Source organism: Pleurodeles waltl, chromosome 1_1, assembly GCF_031143425.1.
Source record: "Pleurodeles waltl isolate 20211129_DDA chromosome 1_1, aPleWal1.hap1.20221129, whole genome shotgun sequence".
NCBI classification, from domain to species: Eukaryota; Metazoa; Chordata; class Amphibia; order Caudata; family Salamandridae; genus Pleurodeles; species Pleurodeles waltl.
This window is the reverse complement of record NC_090436.1, coordinates 432,532,145-432,552,598: the sequence shown is the minus strand read 5'-3', so window position 1 is coordinate 432,552,598 and position 20,454 is coordinate 432,532,145. Positions and strand designations below refer to the sequence as shown.

Below are 20,454 nucleotides of genomic sequence, written 5' to 3'. Positions count from 1 at the left end.
CCCATGCAACACTCTTTGATTTTGATGCTGCCCCAGATTTACTTAATGATGTAAACCTGGGGCAGCTCCAACACCTTACGCCTCCCCAGAGCAGGTGTAACAAGGAGAAATATTTTTATTTCTCCTTGATCTTTGAAATGTATATGTGCTGCATTCTGCAGCACACCTAGAAAGAGGATAATGCCTCTTGAGATTGTTTTTGTGCAGGAAGGTGCCCCTTACTGCACCAAATCAATCCTGCATGCAACGCAGAAACCCTTGCACCATGATGCAAGGGTGCCTCCACTGGCGCTAGGCTGCAAATTAGGTGCATTGCAGGGGGAAAGGACAGGAATGCACCATATTTCCTAAATACGGTGCATTCCTGCCCTTTCACATTGGCGTAGGGCAATGCAGCAAGAAGATTTGCAGTGCTGCCCTACGCTAATTGCCCATAAATATGGGCCTAAGGGGCATATTTACAAGAGGCGTACGCTGCAGGAGAATCAGTTTTTTTGATGCTCTGGCGGTGCAAGCCTCTCAACCATAACTATGAGGGTCACGCAAAGCAACTTTGCGTGGCTTTTCATGGCCTTATAGCTATGGAATAAGGCGCAGCAGCGCAAGTCGCTACGCTGCCTTACTATGCACCAGGGGGTGTTCTATGGGCAATGCGACTGGTTTTCCCATGCAACAGCCATGTATTTTGACGCTGCCCAGATTTACTTAATGACATAAACCTAGGGCAGCTCCAAAACCTTATGCCTCCCCAGAGCAGGCGTAATGAGGAGAAATATTTTTATTTCTCCTTGTCTTTTCTTCTTTCCATGTATGTTCCATTCTGCAGCACACATCGAAAGAGGAAAATGCCTCTCAGAATTGTTTTTGTGCAAGAAGGGTTCCTGCACAAAAACAATCCTGCATGCAACAGAGACCCCTTTGCACCATGTTGCAAGGGTGCCAGCCTTGGCAATAGGCAGCAAATTGTGTGCTGGCAAAGAGGGAAAGGACGGGAATGCACCGTATTTCATAAATACAGTGTATTCCTGCCCTTTCACATTGGCGTAGGGTAGCGCAACAAGACTTGCAGCGCTGCCCTACGCAAATTGCCCATAAATATGGGCCCAACTTGTATTTGCAGAAGTAAACATGTATTCCTTATTCATGTTGAGCATTTATTTTGACTAGTTATATTTGTACATGTATAATCATGTATTCGAAATGCACATTCAATGTTGGTTAAATTAAAGTTAGCCTGAATTTTGTAATGTAGTTTTCTTGGATAGTGTGCTCTTGTTTATTGCAGGTACTTTTCAATGGCTCATTAGATAGAGAAACTTATATATATTAGTTTTACTGACACTAAGGCCTTACAAGAGAAATCTGGACAAGAGGCTTGTAGACCTAATGAGCATCTGAAGTCTCCTATTTATCACATCTCAGGAACTGGGGATGTTCAAGGTTGTGGTAACTGTCCGTGTTCTGTGGGATGAGATATTCAGGTGATGTTGCAAATGTACCCAACGGACAAGGAGATGATTGGTTCCAGGTGAAGAGGGAAAAGATACTATTGATGTTGAAGGTTCTGTGTGTTTTAAGTAATGCTTATATCGTTAGAGGTTATTGGAGATTCCCTTTGACTTCGATGGACACAGACCTCCCTACTTCCTTTCTTTCTGCAAGTGTGTAGACACTTCTTTTTCTGGAAGACTTCTACTAAACCCTTCACTATGCTGACAAATTCTCACATTTCCAAATTCCACTAAGATCTTAATCAAACCATCCTCATTCCTGACTTAGAAATCTCATTAGATGATTTTAGAATAATTTCATGTTTAAGAGAGGGAGCGGTATTTTCTTTATGGAACACCTATTTTTATTTCTCAGTTTTTGCATTGCTGTGGTTGTTATTGCTTTGTATCTTAACTTAATGAGACTGAACCAATTGCAATATTTCAGGTTGCCAGCTGTAATCCTTTATCGTCTTCACATTTTTATGACATGCTTATATATTGGCTTGATTATTGATTGGAAAAAAATGACTAATTAACTTCAGTCACTGATTCCTGGTCCACATTGTGTGGCCTAATGGGCTTCACAAAAATTTGAATAGTTTATTATTGTTAACTCCCTCAATGTCTCAGTCAACTCACTGGCATAACACACACCCCGCAACACCCACGGTGCAGGGGGCCCCCTAGCTCTAGGGTGCCCCCTCAGAAAAATTGATAGGTGGTTGGCTGGGGAGAGGGGAGCCCCTCTGTGTACTTTGCAGGGGGAGCCCTCAAGTTTCATTACCCATGGAGTCAACTTAAAAAGATGCATCAGAGGAGAGATTGTAAATCACGCTCCTGTGTGCTCTCAACCGCTTCATGCAATTGTTTTAGTGGGCGTGGTTCACAAAAAACAACCAGAACATTTAAGTAAGGATCTGTAAGGCTGCGAGCTGCTTCTGCAGAAAAATCTAGTAAACTGTAAACTACTAGATTGTACTAAATCCATTAAATGTTTACCTACTTCGCTATTTAATATGTAGGCACAGTTGCCCATGTAGGACTCCATGTTAAGCATTTCCAAAGTGCGGTTTAACAGTAATTAACATTTTTTTCAAAAAAGACACCACAGATTGCTTGTAGTCGGCAAGAATTGGTCGTGCTAAGTTATAACAAATATCAGAAACGAGAAAAAGTGAACTTTTTTGGATGAAGTTTAGCTGTACTATTCAAATTGTTTTCCAGTCTATTTGGAATCCGGCCCAGTGGCCTACACCATACAGAAAATGGTGTCTGCTGCCCCGTGGAGGCAGGCCGCAGGGCCACCAGCAGATCGTCTGCGTGCTGCATGGCATTGTCCTCGAGAGAAAGCTTCCAATTATTACCAGGACTCCCAGACAACACACAAGAAACGAGACCTGCGGCTGGGATTCTTACAGAGTGACAAGATGAGAAAAGGAGCCTCGCGCGGCCTGCTGGGATTTTCTTGTACTCGGTCTGCAAATGGCGGCTAATTGCCTTCAGCGGAGAGTAAATTAAAGGTTACGCGTGAAAGTGCATTCACTTCAGTACAGTGGCGCCTTGTAGCTCTATAGAATACGAATTCTTTTTTCAGTACTATAGATTTTTCGGTACTGCGCACAATTAAAAGTAGCAATTAAGGTAGTCTGGACGCTGCTGAATATACGCAACCTGTGACCTTTTTCAATGTACAAGAGTGGGCAGCAACGGAGAGCTTTATTCTACATTTTTCTTCTCTCTTGATACTTATGTGTGAACATGTTCGATAAGTACAGCGTTTCCTGCTGGTGTGTACACTGCTCATTGGGGAGAGAGTTGGCCCATGAAGTTTAGTTTTCACAGTGCTGATGTCCACTGCTTGAAATGGAAGTATGAACGTTCAAGTACTCCTTGTCCCAGAGGACCTGCCAGTACTCTCCAATCACAAGCACTGGAGCAGTGCTGAGATATCCCGGGCCTATCCCTTCCAAATTAAAGAAGTACAAACGCTGGGTACAGAGCTTAATTTGTAGAAATACAAATAAGTGCCAGGGCCCTCTTCAGGAGGCCACCACAGCTTGTACCACCCATTGCCCCTGCCAGCAACAGTAACAACACAACTACTATCACATTCCTGCAATTGTTACAATTCAGGCTATTCCAGGTTCCGACCACTACAACAATGGCTTGGGCAGTAGGTGTTTGTCCATTTTAATCTATATTGAATTAATAAACAGCCGCTGTTATACTCATTTTTATGTTAGACAGACATAGCCACCTTGTGGCAGTCTCTCATTAGCGCCAGTACTAACAATTAAGTGCTGCATGAGCACTGGAAACTACCGGCTTAAATTAAGCACTGGCTGGGTACCTCATATCACCTGCCCATTCGAAGCACTGGTGCTCACAAGAATGGAAAAGACTGCTCCTCTGCCCACGAAGTGTGCAGCTATTTTTAGCACTTCAGACTGATGCACTTCCCATCCAGTAATAAGGTCATTTTGGCCATCTGCTTGTAATTTGGTGCTCTCCAGTGATGGTGAAGCAAGGCTAATGCTTTATTACTCCTTATGGAAGTGTTGGCCCTGTTTTCTCTTTGAAAAGCCTTTTTTAGGTCTGGCAAAGCCACCCTGCAGTCTTCAGTACACACAGAGTAGGATATGTGTCAGCCCTGGTGAAACCAATGGCTTACTTGGAAGAGCTTCCCCCAGCCACTGGCTTGACACATTGTCAGTCACAACTTGGATCAACCAGGAGGAGTATTTTAGTCTCACAGTCAAGTTGTCTGTTTTGGTGTAACCATTTGCCTCCTCAGAAGTTCTTCCATTTGAATCCATGGGAGTATTTTTCACATTTGAGAAGTACCCCCAATCATCACACTTTTTGTCACAATCATTTATTTATATCATCCATGAATTGCATATAAAAACAGTTCTTTTTTTAACAAATTTTCACTGAAGACGCATTGGTTCACTTTACAGCAAAACAAATGAATTGCCACGGACGCCAAAGAGTTGTTTCTATAACAGTTTCCAATAGAAGAATGACTCTTTGTTTTTTTTTAAACACACTTTATTGATGTTCTCATTAGTAAACAATAAGCAGACGTATATTTATTAATCATTCCTTCCTATGTCTATGCATGAAGAATGACTCTTTGTAGTCCATAGCAACCATATTTAGAGGCAGAGATACTGGTACGGTTCCACATGTCCAGCAGCTCCCCTGCCACTGGCCTTCAGCGAAATACAAATTCAGTGATCCAGCTGACTTTGGCAGAGTGAATATATATGACCTTTAATTGAAATGAAAGTCAAACCTATCGGCTTGTCTAAAGATTCTCTTTTCTGCAGGCCATCAATATTCCTATATGCCCAAAAACAGGCATATGAGGTAGGCAGTGGCCTGCACATCCTGGTTCATCGGTGGGGGTGGACATAGGACCTGAAAGCGTGTACATCCTAGAAGTGGGTGACATGTTGAAGACCATGCTGGGCACCAGCAGTGCTCCACCCAGTTCAGCAGTAGGTGAGCTTGGACATCCGTAGGCTGTGAGGGGCAGGGTGTAAGCTGGCATGCATCACAAGGACTATGTCAGTAAAGACAAGCCATGTGCCATGGTTCACTTACTGTGCTTCGCCTACTGCTGGCCTTAGGGTCACTCAAGGAGTAAGGTACCCTTGCACCTGCAATGATCAATTTGCCCATGAGGCACTGTAAGCGCCTGTATAAGGACACGCCACCCTTGTTTGAGTGAAATCTGTGTCTGCGCCACACCACAGGGAGGATCCTCAGAGGCTCACGGACACTGTATAACCACCCCAAATGGTGCACTGAATGCTCGCCACTGTCCAGTTGGTGCAGATTCAGTTCCTAACCAGCAGCATTCAGTAATGCATAAATGCAGATCCTGCAGGGTTAACTGGCACCATGTGCAATTTGTGAAGGAAATGTTTTTTTTTCTGAAATGCGTCACAGGTACCTTCTACACTGTGCATTAGTATTCAGGTTCCACTCACCTTCCGCTCTACATTCCCTTTCAAAATCCAGGAGCTGCATCGACCATTTAGATGCATTACAAATAATTCTGGCATGGTGGGGATGACGAATGTCTCCACTATTGTGCCCCTCAGCTCATGCCACAGAAGGAAGGACCCCTTAAGAACATAGAGACCTGAATGGATCTCTCAGAAGAAAGAACTCTACTGTGGATTGAAAAATGTTGGTTTCGTGGTTTGTGCATGGCAAGGATGGCAAGCATGCCCAGTTACCATATGACATTTCATTGTGTCATTCATGCATGATATGAAAGGAACATATATCCTCACCATGGCCAAGTTAGGACCAGGCATTCAGTGAAAACAAGTATTGTGCGGCTTAAAGAAGGCAAACTTTTCTATTGCTTTAAAAAAAATTCATAATGATTCTGTATAGGGGGAATTAAGTGTGTATCTGTTGTTTCCCACCCTTGATAATGAAGGGGAAGTGCCTGAGCAGATCCTGCCACAATACCACAGAGGAAAGCAAACATAAACAAGCATTTGCAAAGCAATGGGTCTTGCATTTGCTTGAGTGAGAGCTCTTGCTCCTGGCATTGTAAATTTATAACTGGACTTTTCTTGCCACATAAATTGGTCAACTTTGCCTCATAATTTGGTCTTTTCCTGCCACATACTTCCAGTGGCCTTGTCTATAACCAAAGCACTTCCATTTACCTTCTTCCTCTATCTGCAGCCAAAAATAAAAATGTTGCCATTTAGAATCCTAATTTGAATCTGCCAATCTACTTCCAGTAGAATATCACTTTCACCAACCCGCCATCAGAATTTCTGGCTGGCTAACACAATTCACAAAACAAGACAGCAGGGGAGGAGTAATGAGAGAAATAAATTAGAAGGGTTACCCAAAAATATCAAGAGTGTTCAAACAGTCATAGTGTAATGAAGATGTTAAGTTGGCCTGAATGTTGGTCATAATTGCAGTAAGGAGAGATGAATAAAACATTTACAATTATTTTATAAACCCAATCAAAACCTTTATCAGAAATAAACGTTTGGCATTAGACTCTAATGCTCAGAACAGCCCCTAAATGACACTACAATGAAAATAGCATTTGTAAGAAACATGGTCATATTACCATATAGCTAGCCCCTAGCGAGCATAACCTCATGAAAAGAAAATGACTAAACGTATTGCAGTGCAACTATACATTTATCCCCTAGAAAGTATAGTGCATTACACATTTTCAGAGCTAGCGGGCCTACTGCAATGATATTACAACAAAACCCTTAAAACACAAACTACTCTCAGCTGTAAAACAAAAGTTTCCACCATGAGAGAGGTTAAAAAGACAATAAATAGAGGGAGGGGTTATTATTTTGAAGTCGCCGTTAACCTAGTGGGGAGACCCAGAGATAATCTGGATAGAAAGAGCAGATTGTGGTGAATGTTTTGAAGGCTATCCAATTGTCCTAGGACCACCACAGGCTGATTTATGAGCAAAACATTTTTGTAAAAGGATGCCCTGCAAAGCATTATGGGAGGACCAAGTGCAGCAAATATTGTAGAATGATTACTGTAATGCTCAGAATGGCCCCTAGAGGACACCATTATAAAAATATAATTTGTAAGAAACATGGTTATGTAACCATATAATTAGCCCCAGGATGGCATAACCGCATGAAAATAGAATGGCACAAAGTAATGTAGTTGAACCATGTATTTAAGCTTCTAGAGGGCATCGTGTCTTACACATTTCCAGACCTAGCAGATCTACTGCAATATTAAGGCCCTTAAAACACAAACTGCTCCAAGCTATAAAACAAAAGTTCCAGCGATAAGAGAGCTTAAAAAGGGACTGAATGGTGGGAGAGGTTAATATTTTGGGGACCCCCATTAGCCTAGTGCGGGGACCCAGAGATGACCTAAACAGAAAGAGGGCATCACGCTGAACCTTTTGGTGGTGATCCCATTGTCCTAGGATCACCACAGGCTGAGTTATGGGCAAAAATGTTTTGAAAAAGAATTATGTGGCGACTTTTCCAGAATGCATTTAATATTGTAGCATTGGCTCTCCCGCTGTGCCAGGAGAGCCGCGTGTGGGTTTCTGTGTTTTTTAGTAAATAATTGATCAATTATAAGTGTTTTTGGGAAAGCACTGGAGCGTGAAAGGGAGAGCCAAAATAAATTACTCTGATTAAGTAACAGTGTGAACAACGTGACTAGCTCTCCAGTACCGCCGATGGAGTTTGCACTGTTGGCGCTGTGAGGGCCATGGCTGTCATAGAGCACAAAGGAGAGAGACAAAAGAAAAAAATGTTCACCCAGGCTGAAGTGTATTGGCAATTGTGCAACTATCTATGTAACAGGGTCAGTCTGCAAGGTGGTAACAAAACCACTCCAAGGCGGGGCAAACATAAAGCAAATACCAATGACATCAAAGGATTTTTGAAAGGCAAGTCCAAGAATGAGTGAAAGTGATGGGCATGGTTAAAAGGCCACAATATATACAACAGGTCAAAGTGCTTGCGCGCTCGACTTAAAAAATGGGCTTGTAGCAAACTCCTTATGGGGAGGGCTATGTAAATCAAGCCAAGAGGAAAAACTGCAGGAGGAGGCTCACCACCTCACAGAATGACAACTGAAAGACCATAACCAAACCAGTGCATGTTAGGAGAACCAAAAGCACATGTTTGACATGAATTGAATTATACCACATCTTCAGTGATAAGCAACATATGCGCATTAGTATGGATTCAAGCATAAATCTAGGTGGTGTTTCCTTTGCAGTCTTTCGGACATCTACTTACCAACTAATCTGACAGGTTACATGAAGGCAGCACTTCATAATCATATGTAATAAATATTTGAAAATGTACCTGTCGGGCTTGCCCTTGAGCGGAGTGAGTGGGACATTGGTGGAGCACATGATGCAGGAGAACCTGTTGAATGTTGCAGACAAGACCAGCTAGTCTGTTAACAGAGGTCACAGAACGGTTTATCAGATTGGAATGAGATGCTCCACATATCCTTGGCATCAAATGTTTGAAGAACACTTGATTATCATTGGCGAAGTCTAAACTACTCCTGGTTTCAAATTGGTTTCAGTGAATGTGTTTAATACACACGCTGACCTTTTTGTGTCTGATCTATCCTGTCCTTACTATATCAGTGCCAAAAACATTGCACAGCTCTTTATATTCAGATGTATCTATGAGCTACATGATTTTACTCTCTAAAATTAAAAAAAAAATGTTGTGCAAATCTAAAGAAGGCTTTCATATTTCTCTGCAACTAATGGCTCGGTTGTGATCAAAATGGTGCTTCATTAACTAGCAGGATAGTATTTTTGCTTGTTTTAGTTTCAAGATTAGTTGCCTGTTCTTTTTACTTCTACACACAAATTCAACGTTTTTTTCTGTATCTGCAGGCCAGAAAATTCTCCATCACCGCAGTGACGTCCTAGAAACAGTTGTCCTCATCAACCCATCAGATGAAGCAGTCAGCACTGAGGTAGGTCACCAATTGTACTTAGGCCATAGCACCGTGCATGTTGCAAATCAGCTTATAAAAAATGAATATGTTTGTCCCACAAACATCCACACCGCTTCCCAGAATCAGCAGCCTCATGCGCACTAGTTGCAGACCTTCCACCACTTGAATGAGTTCATATGAATGGCATGGTCAGATGCAACGTCTGTTCAGAAATGCAAGTGCCACACCACAACTCATAGGCAATACATGGCCTTAGAATCCTCATCCTCAGTGTGGCATACGGTACCTGGTTCCGGATCAGGTCACACGGTCATTTATGAGGACTGTAGGTAACCCTATCCGTCTCACCCTCGGGACATGGATATCCACTTAAGTGGCATAGTTCTTTGAGCATTCTCCATCTAGTCACTTATGTAACTTCTTGTAACAGCTTCTTGGGCCCTTTGGCCTCTCTTGGGCACTTGCAAGCAGACACTGGCACTCAGCATCTACTGACTGTCTCTTTACACTCTGCCCCATCTCAACCTTAGTGCTAACCCTAAAGGAAACTGAGATCAGAGAAACTCTTTTGTTTTTTCAGACTGCGTTCATTGTAAACTTTGAAATACATATCTGGAATGGAAGCAGAGAGTTTAATGAAAGCGAAACATAAATGTACTTTAAGGCATAAATATTCCAGTTACCAGGGTCGATGCACTGTCAAGTGGTCAACCTTATAATTCCGCAATGCATTATACTATGTGGTATTCTAATTTCATGTACAGCATACAATAATGAAACACGCTTGTGGCTCAGCACTTGTGTTAGGAGGAAGTTATCACTTAAAACCATAAATCATAAAAACCAATACGTTTCGTGGGTCAGGTAGACACACATATGTGTATACTTCTGGGAAAGTATAGATAACTTGGAGCATAACAATTCTGTATTTCCCGAGGTATGGGTGCCAACATTGTGGGGGGTGGAAGCGGATCTGGGGATGGGTGTTCTGGTGACCCGAGTATAAATGTAGTGATATTGTCACATGTCCTCTGCCTGGTTGCCCACTTGGTCTGTGGTAGTTGCTGCTAGGGAGTGTCGCGTGGAGTGTCTCCACCCTCAGCTTGTAAGTTCTGCATCTAGGACACCTATTTCACCTATGTCATCTGGTTCTGGGTTGCCGCTGCTTTCTGACATGAAAGCATCACTTCATCCCATTGCCGAGCAACAGGTCTCCTCCTTGAGGGATCTCTCCTGTATGCTGCATGATCAGTACACCCCTTGCTGTTTAGGGAGACCTGTTTAGGCCTTCTCATACAGTCTTCTTTCTATACCATTCACATAAACTCTCCAGGACATGAAAACCAGAACATGGCCCTGGGCCCTGCAAGCACAGTTGTACATAAACACCCACAGTACTCCTGAGCCTCTATCTCCAGTTACGAACCAGCTTGTGGTAGTGACCTTTACACATATCAGACCTCCAGCACAATACATTTTCTCTCTCCTGTTAACAATTTTGTTTTGTATAAACGTTGCAAATATTTTAGAAAAGTGTATTATTGCTCATTCCTCATTGCACTCCTTCATTATGTTCACTTCCTTTCTCTGCAACCCCAGCAGTAGGTGTCTCTTTATTCTAGTTCTATTCTGTATATTATTGGAAGAATGCCACTCTTGGGCCACTGATTAAGATCAATCTGTGGCCCTAGTGAATGGAGTCTGTGATTTGTCAATAATTGATTTGCGGACGTTTCACAGCGGGCAGACACTGACAGTCTCGACGCCAGTGTTTGCCCCATAGTGATTGCTGCTTTTATGTAGGATGACCCTCCAGGCATACACTCCCCTCCCCACCCTGTCCGTAGACATTTCGCCACCTCCACCTGCAGAGCTGTTTAATTAGGCGCTGCAGTGCGCGGAGCGAAATATCAGTCGGCAAAAAAGTGTCACAATGTCCGCATACTGTAAATATCTCCACCCCTTGTTTAGTGGCTTTTATATAGCACAAACTCGACCAGAAGGTACTGGAGCACTTCTCATGAGCAGCAGTTGCACTGCACAAGGACACATTCATGTTTGGTGGGCATGGGGAGATTAAGGGCCTGATTTAGAGTTTCACAGAGGGGGTTATTCCGTCACAAACGAGACAGATATCCCGTCTGCTGTATCACAATTCCATTATAGCCCATAGAAAGTGTAATAGGACGGACAGGATATCTGTCACATTTGTGGTGGAGTAACCCCTCTGCCAAAAACTAAATAAGGCCCTAAGCGTTTTGCCCAGAATCACAGGATGCTGAGCCCAGGCTGGCTTTAGCACTGGTGGCACCTGGTGCAACAATCTTTATTGGCGCCCACCACCCCACCCCCATCCCTCCCCTCCCATGACCTTCTCCTCAAATTCCCTCTCTCCGCCACCCAAAACTGCCCCACTTTCACATTTAATTTAAAGTGCTGGTAAAGGCTGGCTTTACTAATCCATTCAGCTATCTGCAAAAATACAAATCTGTGAGCGATGGCTCCTCTGCTATGGTGGAGGAGTGTCACCCCCTCCCTCGCCAGCAGCAGCTGCAAACCTTTTACAATAAAACAATAATAAACTATGTTTATTATAATTTTATTGTAAAAGGGGTGGGGCCATGGGGTGCGACAGGGATGGGACAGGGACACCTGTCTCGGGCTGGCTATACACACATGCGCACTGGACTCTCTCCAACCCGGCACTGTGTTGCCGGGTTGGAGACAGCAGTCAGAGGCTCCCACTCTGCCTCTGAGCGCCAAGCCAGGGCACTCCAGCCAAGCCTAACGCTGCTTTCATGCTACCAGCATTAAAGCAGCGTTAGGATTGGCCGCAGGGCAGGCTGGGAGCGTGTGCCTGCTGTGAGGATCGAGGAGCAGCACGGCCTTTTCCCCCCTCGCTGTGTCTGTTCTTTGCAGTAGAAATATTAACCTACTTTGCTACTTTATGGGGAGCCAAAACTGCCACTAGACAAAACTCTGATCTCTCTCTCGCAGGAACATTAATCACAATAGTTATCTTGACATTTGTATTTCTCCCTGAAATCTGAACGCACAAGGAACTGCAGAAGGCGCATTTAAATCATGTTATTGCTAAACACTGCGCATCCCCTGAGATCAATGACCCCCCCCCCCCATCTTCAGGTCAGCACCTAATGCACCAGTCACACAACCCTAAGGCCGGCACCGGCTGAGCTGACGCTGAGACTAGAACCTGGTACATCAGCTCCACGGTCGACAGCTCTGGACGGTACTCCACATTCTCTCTCCTTTCTATAGAAAGTGTTGTGAATCCTGGCACCGTAAGCGAGAGGAGTTGTTGATTAAAAAATACTCTCTCAGTTGACACGGAGTGACACTCTTGCTTGCAGTTTGAGCTGCATTATCAGCTCCTGTGAAAGCTTGGTGCCTGAAGGCATCTTCTGAGTAGACCTACATTACCTCCTTGTCCATCTCCTCATCACAGCCGTTATGTTTCATTATATAGGCAGAAAAACGTTTCTAAATGTTTATGGCCTGGTAGCATTCCTGTACTGGCCCCCATTCTTTTCTCTGTACTATACAAGGAATCCACCCTAGTCACTTTTTTAACTCTGTCTCGACTAACAGGCAGTTTCTTGTCTTATCCAAACGTGGTATGACATGTTTCCTTGTTAAAATTGTGCATACAGATATGTATATTGTAAGGGCCTTGCAGCTCTTGCTCTATACTATGCAGAGGCACACACCTTACGTTTTTTTACTTACTTTCTATACTAGTAATGGTCTGCTTTAGACACCCTTTTTCTAGCACCTCTTACTGGGTTTAATGTGCTACCAATTTGTTTATTCCAAATGGTAGGCAGGTAGATGTTAGTTTTTTTCATTCAACTTGCGGTTAGTACAGTTCAGAAATTCTTGGTCTGTGTGAGTCGCTACAGAGGTTTCAGCTTCATCTTCTTCACCGGGAAACAATGTGATGTAGGCTCATGTGCCTGATCCCAAGGATTACCACCTCAGCATGACGCTGTCATGTCAGCAATCTTCCCAGTCAAAGATACAGGAGCAGGTGCCGCAAATCTCAAGGGGGAGTGGGACGGGTAAAATAAATTTTAAACAATCAACTTAACCTTTTCCGACGCTGCTGGCTGCCTCACACTCCTCTTCTGATGGTGTCCCAGCAGTCCCTGGGACACCAGCACAGGCTCCCCCCACAATCCTGGTGTTGCTCTTATGCTACTTAGCATGAAAGCAGTGCCAGTATTGGTCTGAGCAGCTTGGTCTGCCACTCAGATACTGCTTTGGAGTCTGTGCAGTTTCTCCAACCCGGCTGTGGAACACAGTCGGGTTGAAGAAACCCAAGTGCACATGTCAGTTTGGCCAACCTAAGACAGCCAGCCAAACTAACATGCACACTTAGACCACTCCACTCCTCCTCCCCCCTCCCATTGCCCAGCCCTGCCCCTCCCTTCACACGCTGGCTCAGCTGAGCCAGCAGCTGAAAAATAAAACAAAATATAATTTTATTTCTCAGCTGCTGACTTAGCCAATGGGGCAACAATTCTCCACCATTGCAGAGGAGCTTCCGCTACATAGAGGAGCCATGTTACTTGGTTCCTAGGTTACTAGAGACACAGAAAATAGTCTTCAGTACCTAGAGAAGACACCAAATTCTCATGGTGTCAAATGGAGTACAGGAGGAAAACTACAAAAGACACCAAAATGAGACTGATACTTTAGGGTATTAGATGCCCCATCAGTGTCATCCTGCTGAACAAAGCCTGTCCTCGGCTGAAACTCTACTGACTTTAATAAACCAAGCAGTAGAGGTTACCCTAAAAGCTCACGAAGAGTATTTTGCATCAAAAGATGCAGGGTGGAAACCTCTGATCTAGATGCATCTGAAAAAGAGTCTGAACAAAGGGGGAGATATACTCAGCGTGCAGAAATAATAGAGCTTATTCAGCACCTTCACAGTAATTTGTCCCTCCCTCCACTTCCCTGCCATATGTTGAGGAGAAATATCTTCATTCAGTGTTAAAAGAAGTAACCTGAGTATCTCCGATTCCATATTGCTAAGAAATGTTCTGAACAGAGTGGTAGAATATGTTGAAAACTATATATTATCCGGCAGATGTAATCTGACTAACATTCAAGAAGAATTTCCTTATGCTCTTAAGGTAGATTCCTTAATGGCTGGCCCTGCCTCTCAAGTAGCTATTATATCAAAAGATGTCTCACCAGTTGATACACACGGCCATTAAGCAGAATATGTGGTCAGAGCCAACTCTTACTCAACGTGCACAGCACAGACTCTCCTGAGTGATTAAGTGCTAGCCAAAGAAATGAATCAGGGCATGGATTGTTCCTCCCATCTATCCATTCTGAAACAGCAGGCCTAATTTCTTTCAGACATTTACTATGCTTTTACGTTGCCGCTTCTGGTTCCACAGTGGCAGCTAGAAGGTATTTTTGAATGAAAGAATGAAAGATGGGCAGTTCTCAGAAAGCTGTGATTAGTCACCTACCTTTTGCTGAATCAAATTTGTGTGATTCTCAGCTTGAAGAATTGGTTAAATAAATCTGTGGTGGACCACACGTTTGTGACTGCAATCCTCCTCCAGGAAGGAGTAAAGGTTATAGATTTCACAGCTAGTTTCGTTCCTCCCCCTCTCAGCCACCTAAGAGTACCAGCCACCCCTTTCATGGCAGGGGTTATGGTCAGAGAAGCTCATATGCTGAGGGCCAGTTCCAGCCTGTAGCCACTCCCCTGCCCAGTGATGCTTACCACAGATGCCAGCAGCAGGGTGTAGGGAACAACTCTAGGGAGGGCCTCCCCAAGGTGAAATGAAGGCGGTTCTGCAAGCTTTCTTCTTCTTTAATTAAGGGTCAAGCTGTAAGAGCCCGCATAGACAGGCAAGTGAGAAGAAGTTATGCCAATCATCTGGGGAGAGCAAGAATTCCCAGTTTAGCTTTTATAGCACAGGTGATAGGGACCTGGACAGACTCCAGTCTTCTTTCCCTATCAGCAATCTGTCTACTGGGATAGAGAATGGGCTTTTGGATCCCATGAGCTTGGTTTTCCAACCTCAGGGTTCCTCAGTCTGTTCTCAATATCTATTTGAAGCGCTTTGTTCTCCTTGGCTAGATCTATTTGCCTCATTTGAGGATGCTCTTTTTTCCAACTTCTGTTCTCTAGACCCATCTGAGGGATTTTGGGAATCGATGCAGTGCCGTGCCTCAGACTTGGGGTTTTCTGTACACCTTTCCTCTTTTTCTCATTTGGGCAGGATCCGTTGGAAGATCAGGGATGAACAAGCAGTGGTTCTGTTGATAGTCGTCTTTTAGCCTCAAAGATCACAGTTCGCGCGACTTTACCAGCTCTCAGTCCAAGATTTACCTAGGGGTTGGGAAATTGAGAGGCTAAAGTTACAACCCCTGCGCGTTCATCAGAAGTTGTTTCATGTATTCAGCAGTTTAGGCACAAGAACATCCTCAAGGTCCACAATAGCACTGGGTTCATTTTTAGACTCGAGTGTAAGGGTTCCTGCAGATTGTTGGTGGCCTACTGTTGAGACCCAACCAGCGTTCTTAATGTGATCTGGGATGGTTTTCTTTTTACGACTGGCATGATCTACGTGCAATCTACCCACAGATTTCTGTGCCATTACAAGCTTTGTATGAGGGATGCAACCTCTTTTTAAAGTCAAATTTTAAGTTCTGCTCAGATGCCAATTGTTGACATATTTGGTGTCATAATATAGTCTCAGTGCTGCGGTGCTTCGAGTCTGTTTATATTTTTCACATTTTGTATCCAGTGAGTATTTTTACGTTGAGTATATCCTTATGGCGCAAGAACTGGAACAATGAAGACAGGCGAGGAGGAAATGCCTGAATAATTATCAGTAAAATGTATTACTCAGGGTCCTTGTCTCCTTCATCACAGGGGTCCCATCCTTCCCACTCCGAGAGATGAGGGGAGCGCTGGATACTGATCTAAGCTGTACATTCCGGAAGGGATTAGGTCGGATCCCTGTTTGTAGTCCGTTTAAAATACATTTAAACATTTAATAAAGGACATGAGCTTGTTACATATATATATATATATATATACATATATATATATATATATAACTATAACACAGCCAGTAAATAATGGGGGCATGTGCCTCTAGTGGTTCTGATATCAGCACGAGTTTGTGAATCAAAGGGGCGGGTGGGCAGACGATTGAAAGGCGCCATACTCCAGGAATTTGAACAAAAACCAGCTCTTTCCTCAGTCTGTTCTGATTCCCATCGCATAGCTGCTCACTCAGGCTTCTGGACATTTCTTCTCTTTCAATACGAGTCCAGGGCCGAAAGGGAAACCCGTGCAAACCAGAAAAGCTTTAGCTTGTTTTTTTCTCTCCTATTTCACCCCTCCCTGCTCCGACAGTCTCCTTTCTTCTCCCCTCTTTGCCACCTCTCCACCGTACCCATTCTACAGGCCCCGCTGTGCCTTATGCCATAATCCCAAGAAGCTGCAGAAAGTGAAAAGGGTGGCAAGCCCCGCCCCTAACAGAAGACCCTCCAATGGCTTCAGCCCACTCCCAGGGGAAATGCCCAATAGCTAGAAAGGGCCGTTCAGCCCTGTATGAGTCTGAACTGAAACCAAGGTGTTCCTACTGGAATATCTAAAGAAGCAACTTAGGCATTTCAACTAGTCCTCGGGCAGCTAAGGCAATACTACTGACTCAGTTAGACCAGTTAGCAAATACTGTCTTGTTGCAGCATCAAATGGACTAATCCGCGGATAGTCCTTTGACAAGGGTCATCACTGAAGCTGTGATCAGTGTCTCTGACCTTATATTTCCTATCACAAGTAGCAGAAAGTGATGGACTAGAGTATTGGGCAGGTAGCAAACAGAAACATTAAATCCTGCAGGGGGAGGGATCCCACCGCCAGGTTATCAGCTTCAGTTCTTCCAAATGCATCTTGGTTATTGCAGATCAGAGTAGTTTCAAGTACTCACAAGTGGAAAGTGTTCGTCCTCGGTTAGCGCAGCCAGGGCGTGCATCTCTGGACACGTGCTTCTCGGTGGGTGCCAGGCACCAGCAGAGAGTAGCAACTAGGTTTGGGATGCTTGAAATGCGAGGTAGGTGGGCACTGTGAGAATCTGGCAGTGCCAGGAAATAGAACTGGTGGGCAGAATAAGAATCACATATTGGTGGGCAGTGGGAGAAACAAGCTTTAGTGTAGAAATTTCGATTGATGTGCCTTGTGGGAAGCAGGTGTTAGTGTGCCTGTAGTAGACTTGCACTAGCGGGCAGAGTCAGCAATCTCTTCACAGTGTGAGAAGTGAGCACCGGTGAGTATAAGCACCTGACACGTGTGAGTACCTGTAGAAATGGTCTGATGAGTAGCACAATAAGCTAGGACTGGTGGGTTCTACGCTGAGTTCACAGAGGTGGGCAGTGTGGGGTGCTGGCATTTGGGAGTGTAAGGTCTGGGCACCGATAGGACGTGTGAGGAGCAAGCACTGATGGGCAGTGTGGATTGGGTATCAGTGTGAGGCTCCACTATTGATGGACAGGTGAGAGCTGGCACCAGTGGGCAGCGCAGGTAGTGGACATATGTGGGCAGCTTGTGAAGGCCGGATCGACAGACACTGTGAGAAGCGGGCACCAGGGGGCACTGTGAATGGTTGACTGCAGAGGAGCCCGTTAGCGGTGGCTGGTGTGGACTAGAACAGTGCTTAATTTGTAAATTAAGAGGTGCCGGTGCTCAAAGCCCTTCTCTTAAACACGAGGATGCTGTAATTAAATCTGCCAGCACTGAATACTGAGGCAGCGTAATCCTGAACCGTCTCGTGCCTTTTCAATCCATTTACGGCCACCCTTGCCCCTTCACCTCATCCTGCAACTTTCTACTTTCTCCCTTTATGACCCTTTTTAGTTTTTCCTTCTTCCGTCTTTCACATGTGTCTTTTGCTCGCAGCAAATGCTTGAGGCATAAGAATAAGCCCCGGCCCTCACAAATAAGTGCCGGTGCTCAGCACCGGAACCAACAAGCACAAATTAAGCACTGGACTGAAGCACCTGACACTTCCCAGCCATACTTGGAAATGGTGCTGAGGGTCACATGAGCAGCTTGCACTCGTGGTGTCCGCGATGAGCCGACAGGCGGGAGTGTAAGGTGCTGGCACCGGTTGGCAGTAGATGCAAAGGTGCGGCTCTGGAGTGAGGATCTGTGCAGCGCTGGTGAGCCAGGAACCACTAGACCTGCGTCGTTCATAAGCAGCGCGTTCCTTATTAATGGAAACATAAAGGAGTTTGAAGTTGATACTGTTAAACCACAGCAACCCTCCCCTTCGTCAGAATACACGCATGTACTGAAGATACAGAAGCCGTGTGTAGTGTTCCACTTTATTTTAGGGGGAACTCGAGGTTGCGATTGCGTTTCCTCTTCCGACATCAGCTCTGCTAGTTTCCTTTGCCATTCCGTGCTCTATTACTCACAACACAAACAGCTCTGCCCTCCCGCGTTTGTCAGCGGGGTTTCCAAGTTTACTTTCACAAACGCAGTTTGATTGAACACATTTGTATGTTTGGAAAGAATGGTCTACATGTGAATAACTCATATTCTTCCACGACTCCTCGTGCATCAAAGAATCCTGAGAAAACCTTTTCGTTTTTTGTGAAGCACCAATCTGCATAAGCAGGGTGTGGCGTACAAGGATGTACATTACAACATGATGCTCAGCGGCGGAGGCATTCATTCCAGAGGCAGAAGGTAACGGGATCTGGGCCTACCTGCCCCGCTCTTCTTGTGATACCAACAGTGTAGCTAGTGGCAAGAAAGTGTCACTACAAAACGGAGGGTGCCTGAGAGAGAGCGCGAGAGCAAGCCTGTGTATGCGTGTAGCGCATGCGCGTGTATGTGTTGTGATGAGGTCAAGACACCTGTACAGTAAATAGGTGCAACAACCCTTTTAAGTATACCAGCAGGTGTATTGATGGAGCCGAGTTACTTCGTTGTGCAGTTAAATCTCCATCTACATGTTTCTGACACCCCTTGCTTCATTGCCAGAACCATTTTTTACCAAACTACCTCAGGCCGTTTATTACAATCTCTTTTTTTTTTTTTACGAATCCTGGCCCGCATTTATTGAAAATATTAGTAGTTTTTCTTTTCTCTGCTCTGATTCTATTTTATTCATAGGGTGCATACCATTACTGCACCTTTAAAAGGTGGCGTGCATTTTTGATGAAAGTTGATCGACTGTGAACGTGATCATATTCCACTGTAGATACATTTTATTCTCTAATATTTTTTCATCCACATTTTAGGGTCATTTACATCACATTTCCGTACATTTACCCTTTGTACAGACAAATTATAATGGTAAAACTGTATAACCCAGTATATAATCTGTCTACCGTTACCACTAGCGACAGGGTGGTGACAATGGTAGTCGCTGACGGGCTGAAGGTCTGCCACTAGAGACTGACGGCATTAAAGAGTGAATACGTGACTGGGTGTGTGCAACCAGAGACTAACCACATCATACAGTAACTAAGAGCCTGCAATAAACCTTTGCGAGAGGCATAGCCCCCTCAAGGTCCTGCTACCCAGATGCCTATTTCAAGGAAGCGGTGAGGCAGGGATAGTGCTTTCCCGCCTCTGCAACGCTGGTGGACCGCCTTGGCAAGATCAAGTAGATACTCTCCCCATCCTATTAAAAGTTGACTTAGTGGGTCAGAAAGGTGGACAAGGTAAGGTCCCACATACCTTGATTCCACATTGAAATAGCCAGGTATGTAGTGTAAGGGATGCCAGTGGTACAGGTAACACTCAGTTGAAATGGTGGGTAAAGTATCAGTATGTAAGTAAGAGAGAACACCGGAAATTGGTCACAGTCACAGATGGGTGCAGAAGTCGTCCGAAATCCACGACAAAAGCTCGGGTGAGATGGACATAAAAAGGGTCGTTGTTAGTCCAAGAGTAAGAGAGGGCTCGGAGCAGTTACCCATGAAAAGATGCACTGTGGGGGTCATTCCAACCCTGGCGGTCAATGACCGCCGGGTTGGAGGACCGCGGAAGCACCGCCGACAGGCCGGCGGTGCTCCCAAGGGCATTCCGACCGCGGCGGTAAAGCCGCGGTCGGACCGGCAACACTGGCGGTCTCCCGCCAGTGTACCGCCGCCCTTTGGAATCCTCCAAGGCGGCGCAGCTAGCTGCGCCGCCGAGGGGATTCCGACCCCCCCTACCGCCATCCAGTTCCCGGCGGTCCGCCCGCCGGGAACCGGATGGCGGTAGGGGGGGTCGCGGCGCCCCTGGGGGCCCCTACAAGTATTTCACTGTCTGCTTGGCAGACAGTGAAATACGCGACGGGTGCAACAGCACCCGTCGCACCTTCCCACTCCGCCGGCTCGATTACGAGCCGGCATCCTCGTGGGAAGGGAGTTTTTCCCTGGGCTGGCGGGCGGTCTTTTGGCGACCGCCCGCCAGCCCAGGGAAAAACTTAGA

The 20,454-nt window shown here is 45.1% G+C and overlaps 1 protein-coding gene across 1 annotated transcript in view; it reads left to right on the top strand.

The window, feature by feature from the left end:
* MAP1B (microtubule associated protein 1B) overlaps window positions 1-20,454 on the top strand; it is a 362,796-nt gene that overhangs the window by 184,580 nt on the left and 157,762 nt on the right. Inside the window, exon 3 of the mRNA XM_069224161.1 lies at window positions 8,902-8,984. Within this exon, the coding sequence (XP_069080262.1) occupies window positions 8,902-8,984 (83 nt within the window). The remainder of the gene's footprint in view (window positions 1-8,901; window positions 8,985-20,454) is intronic.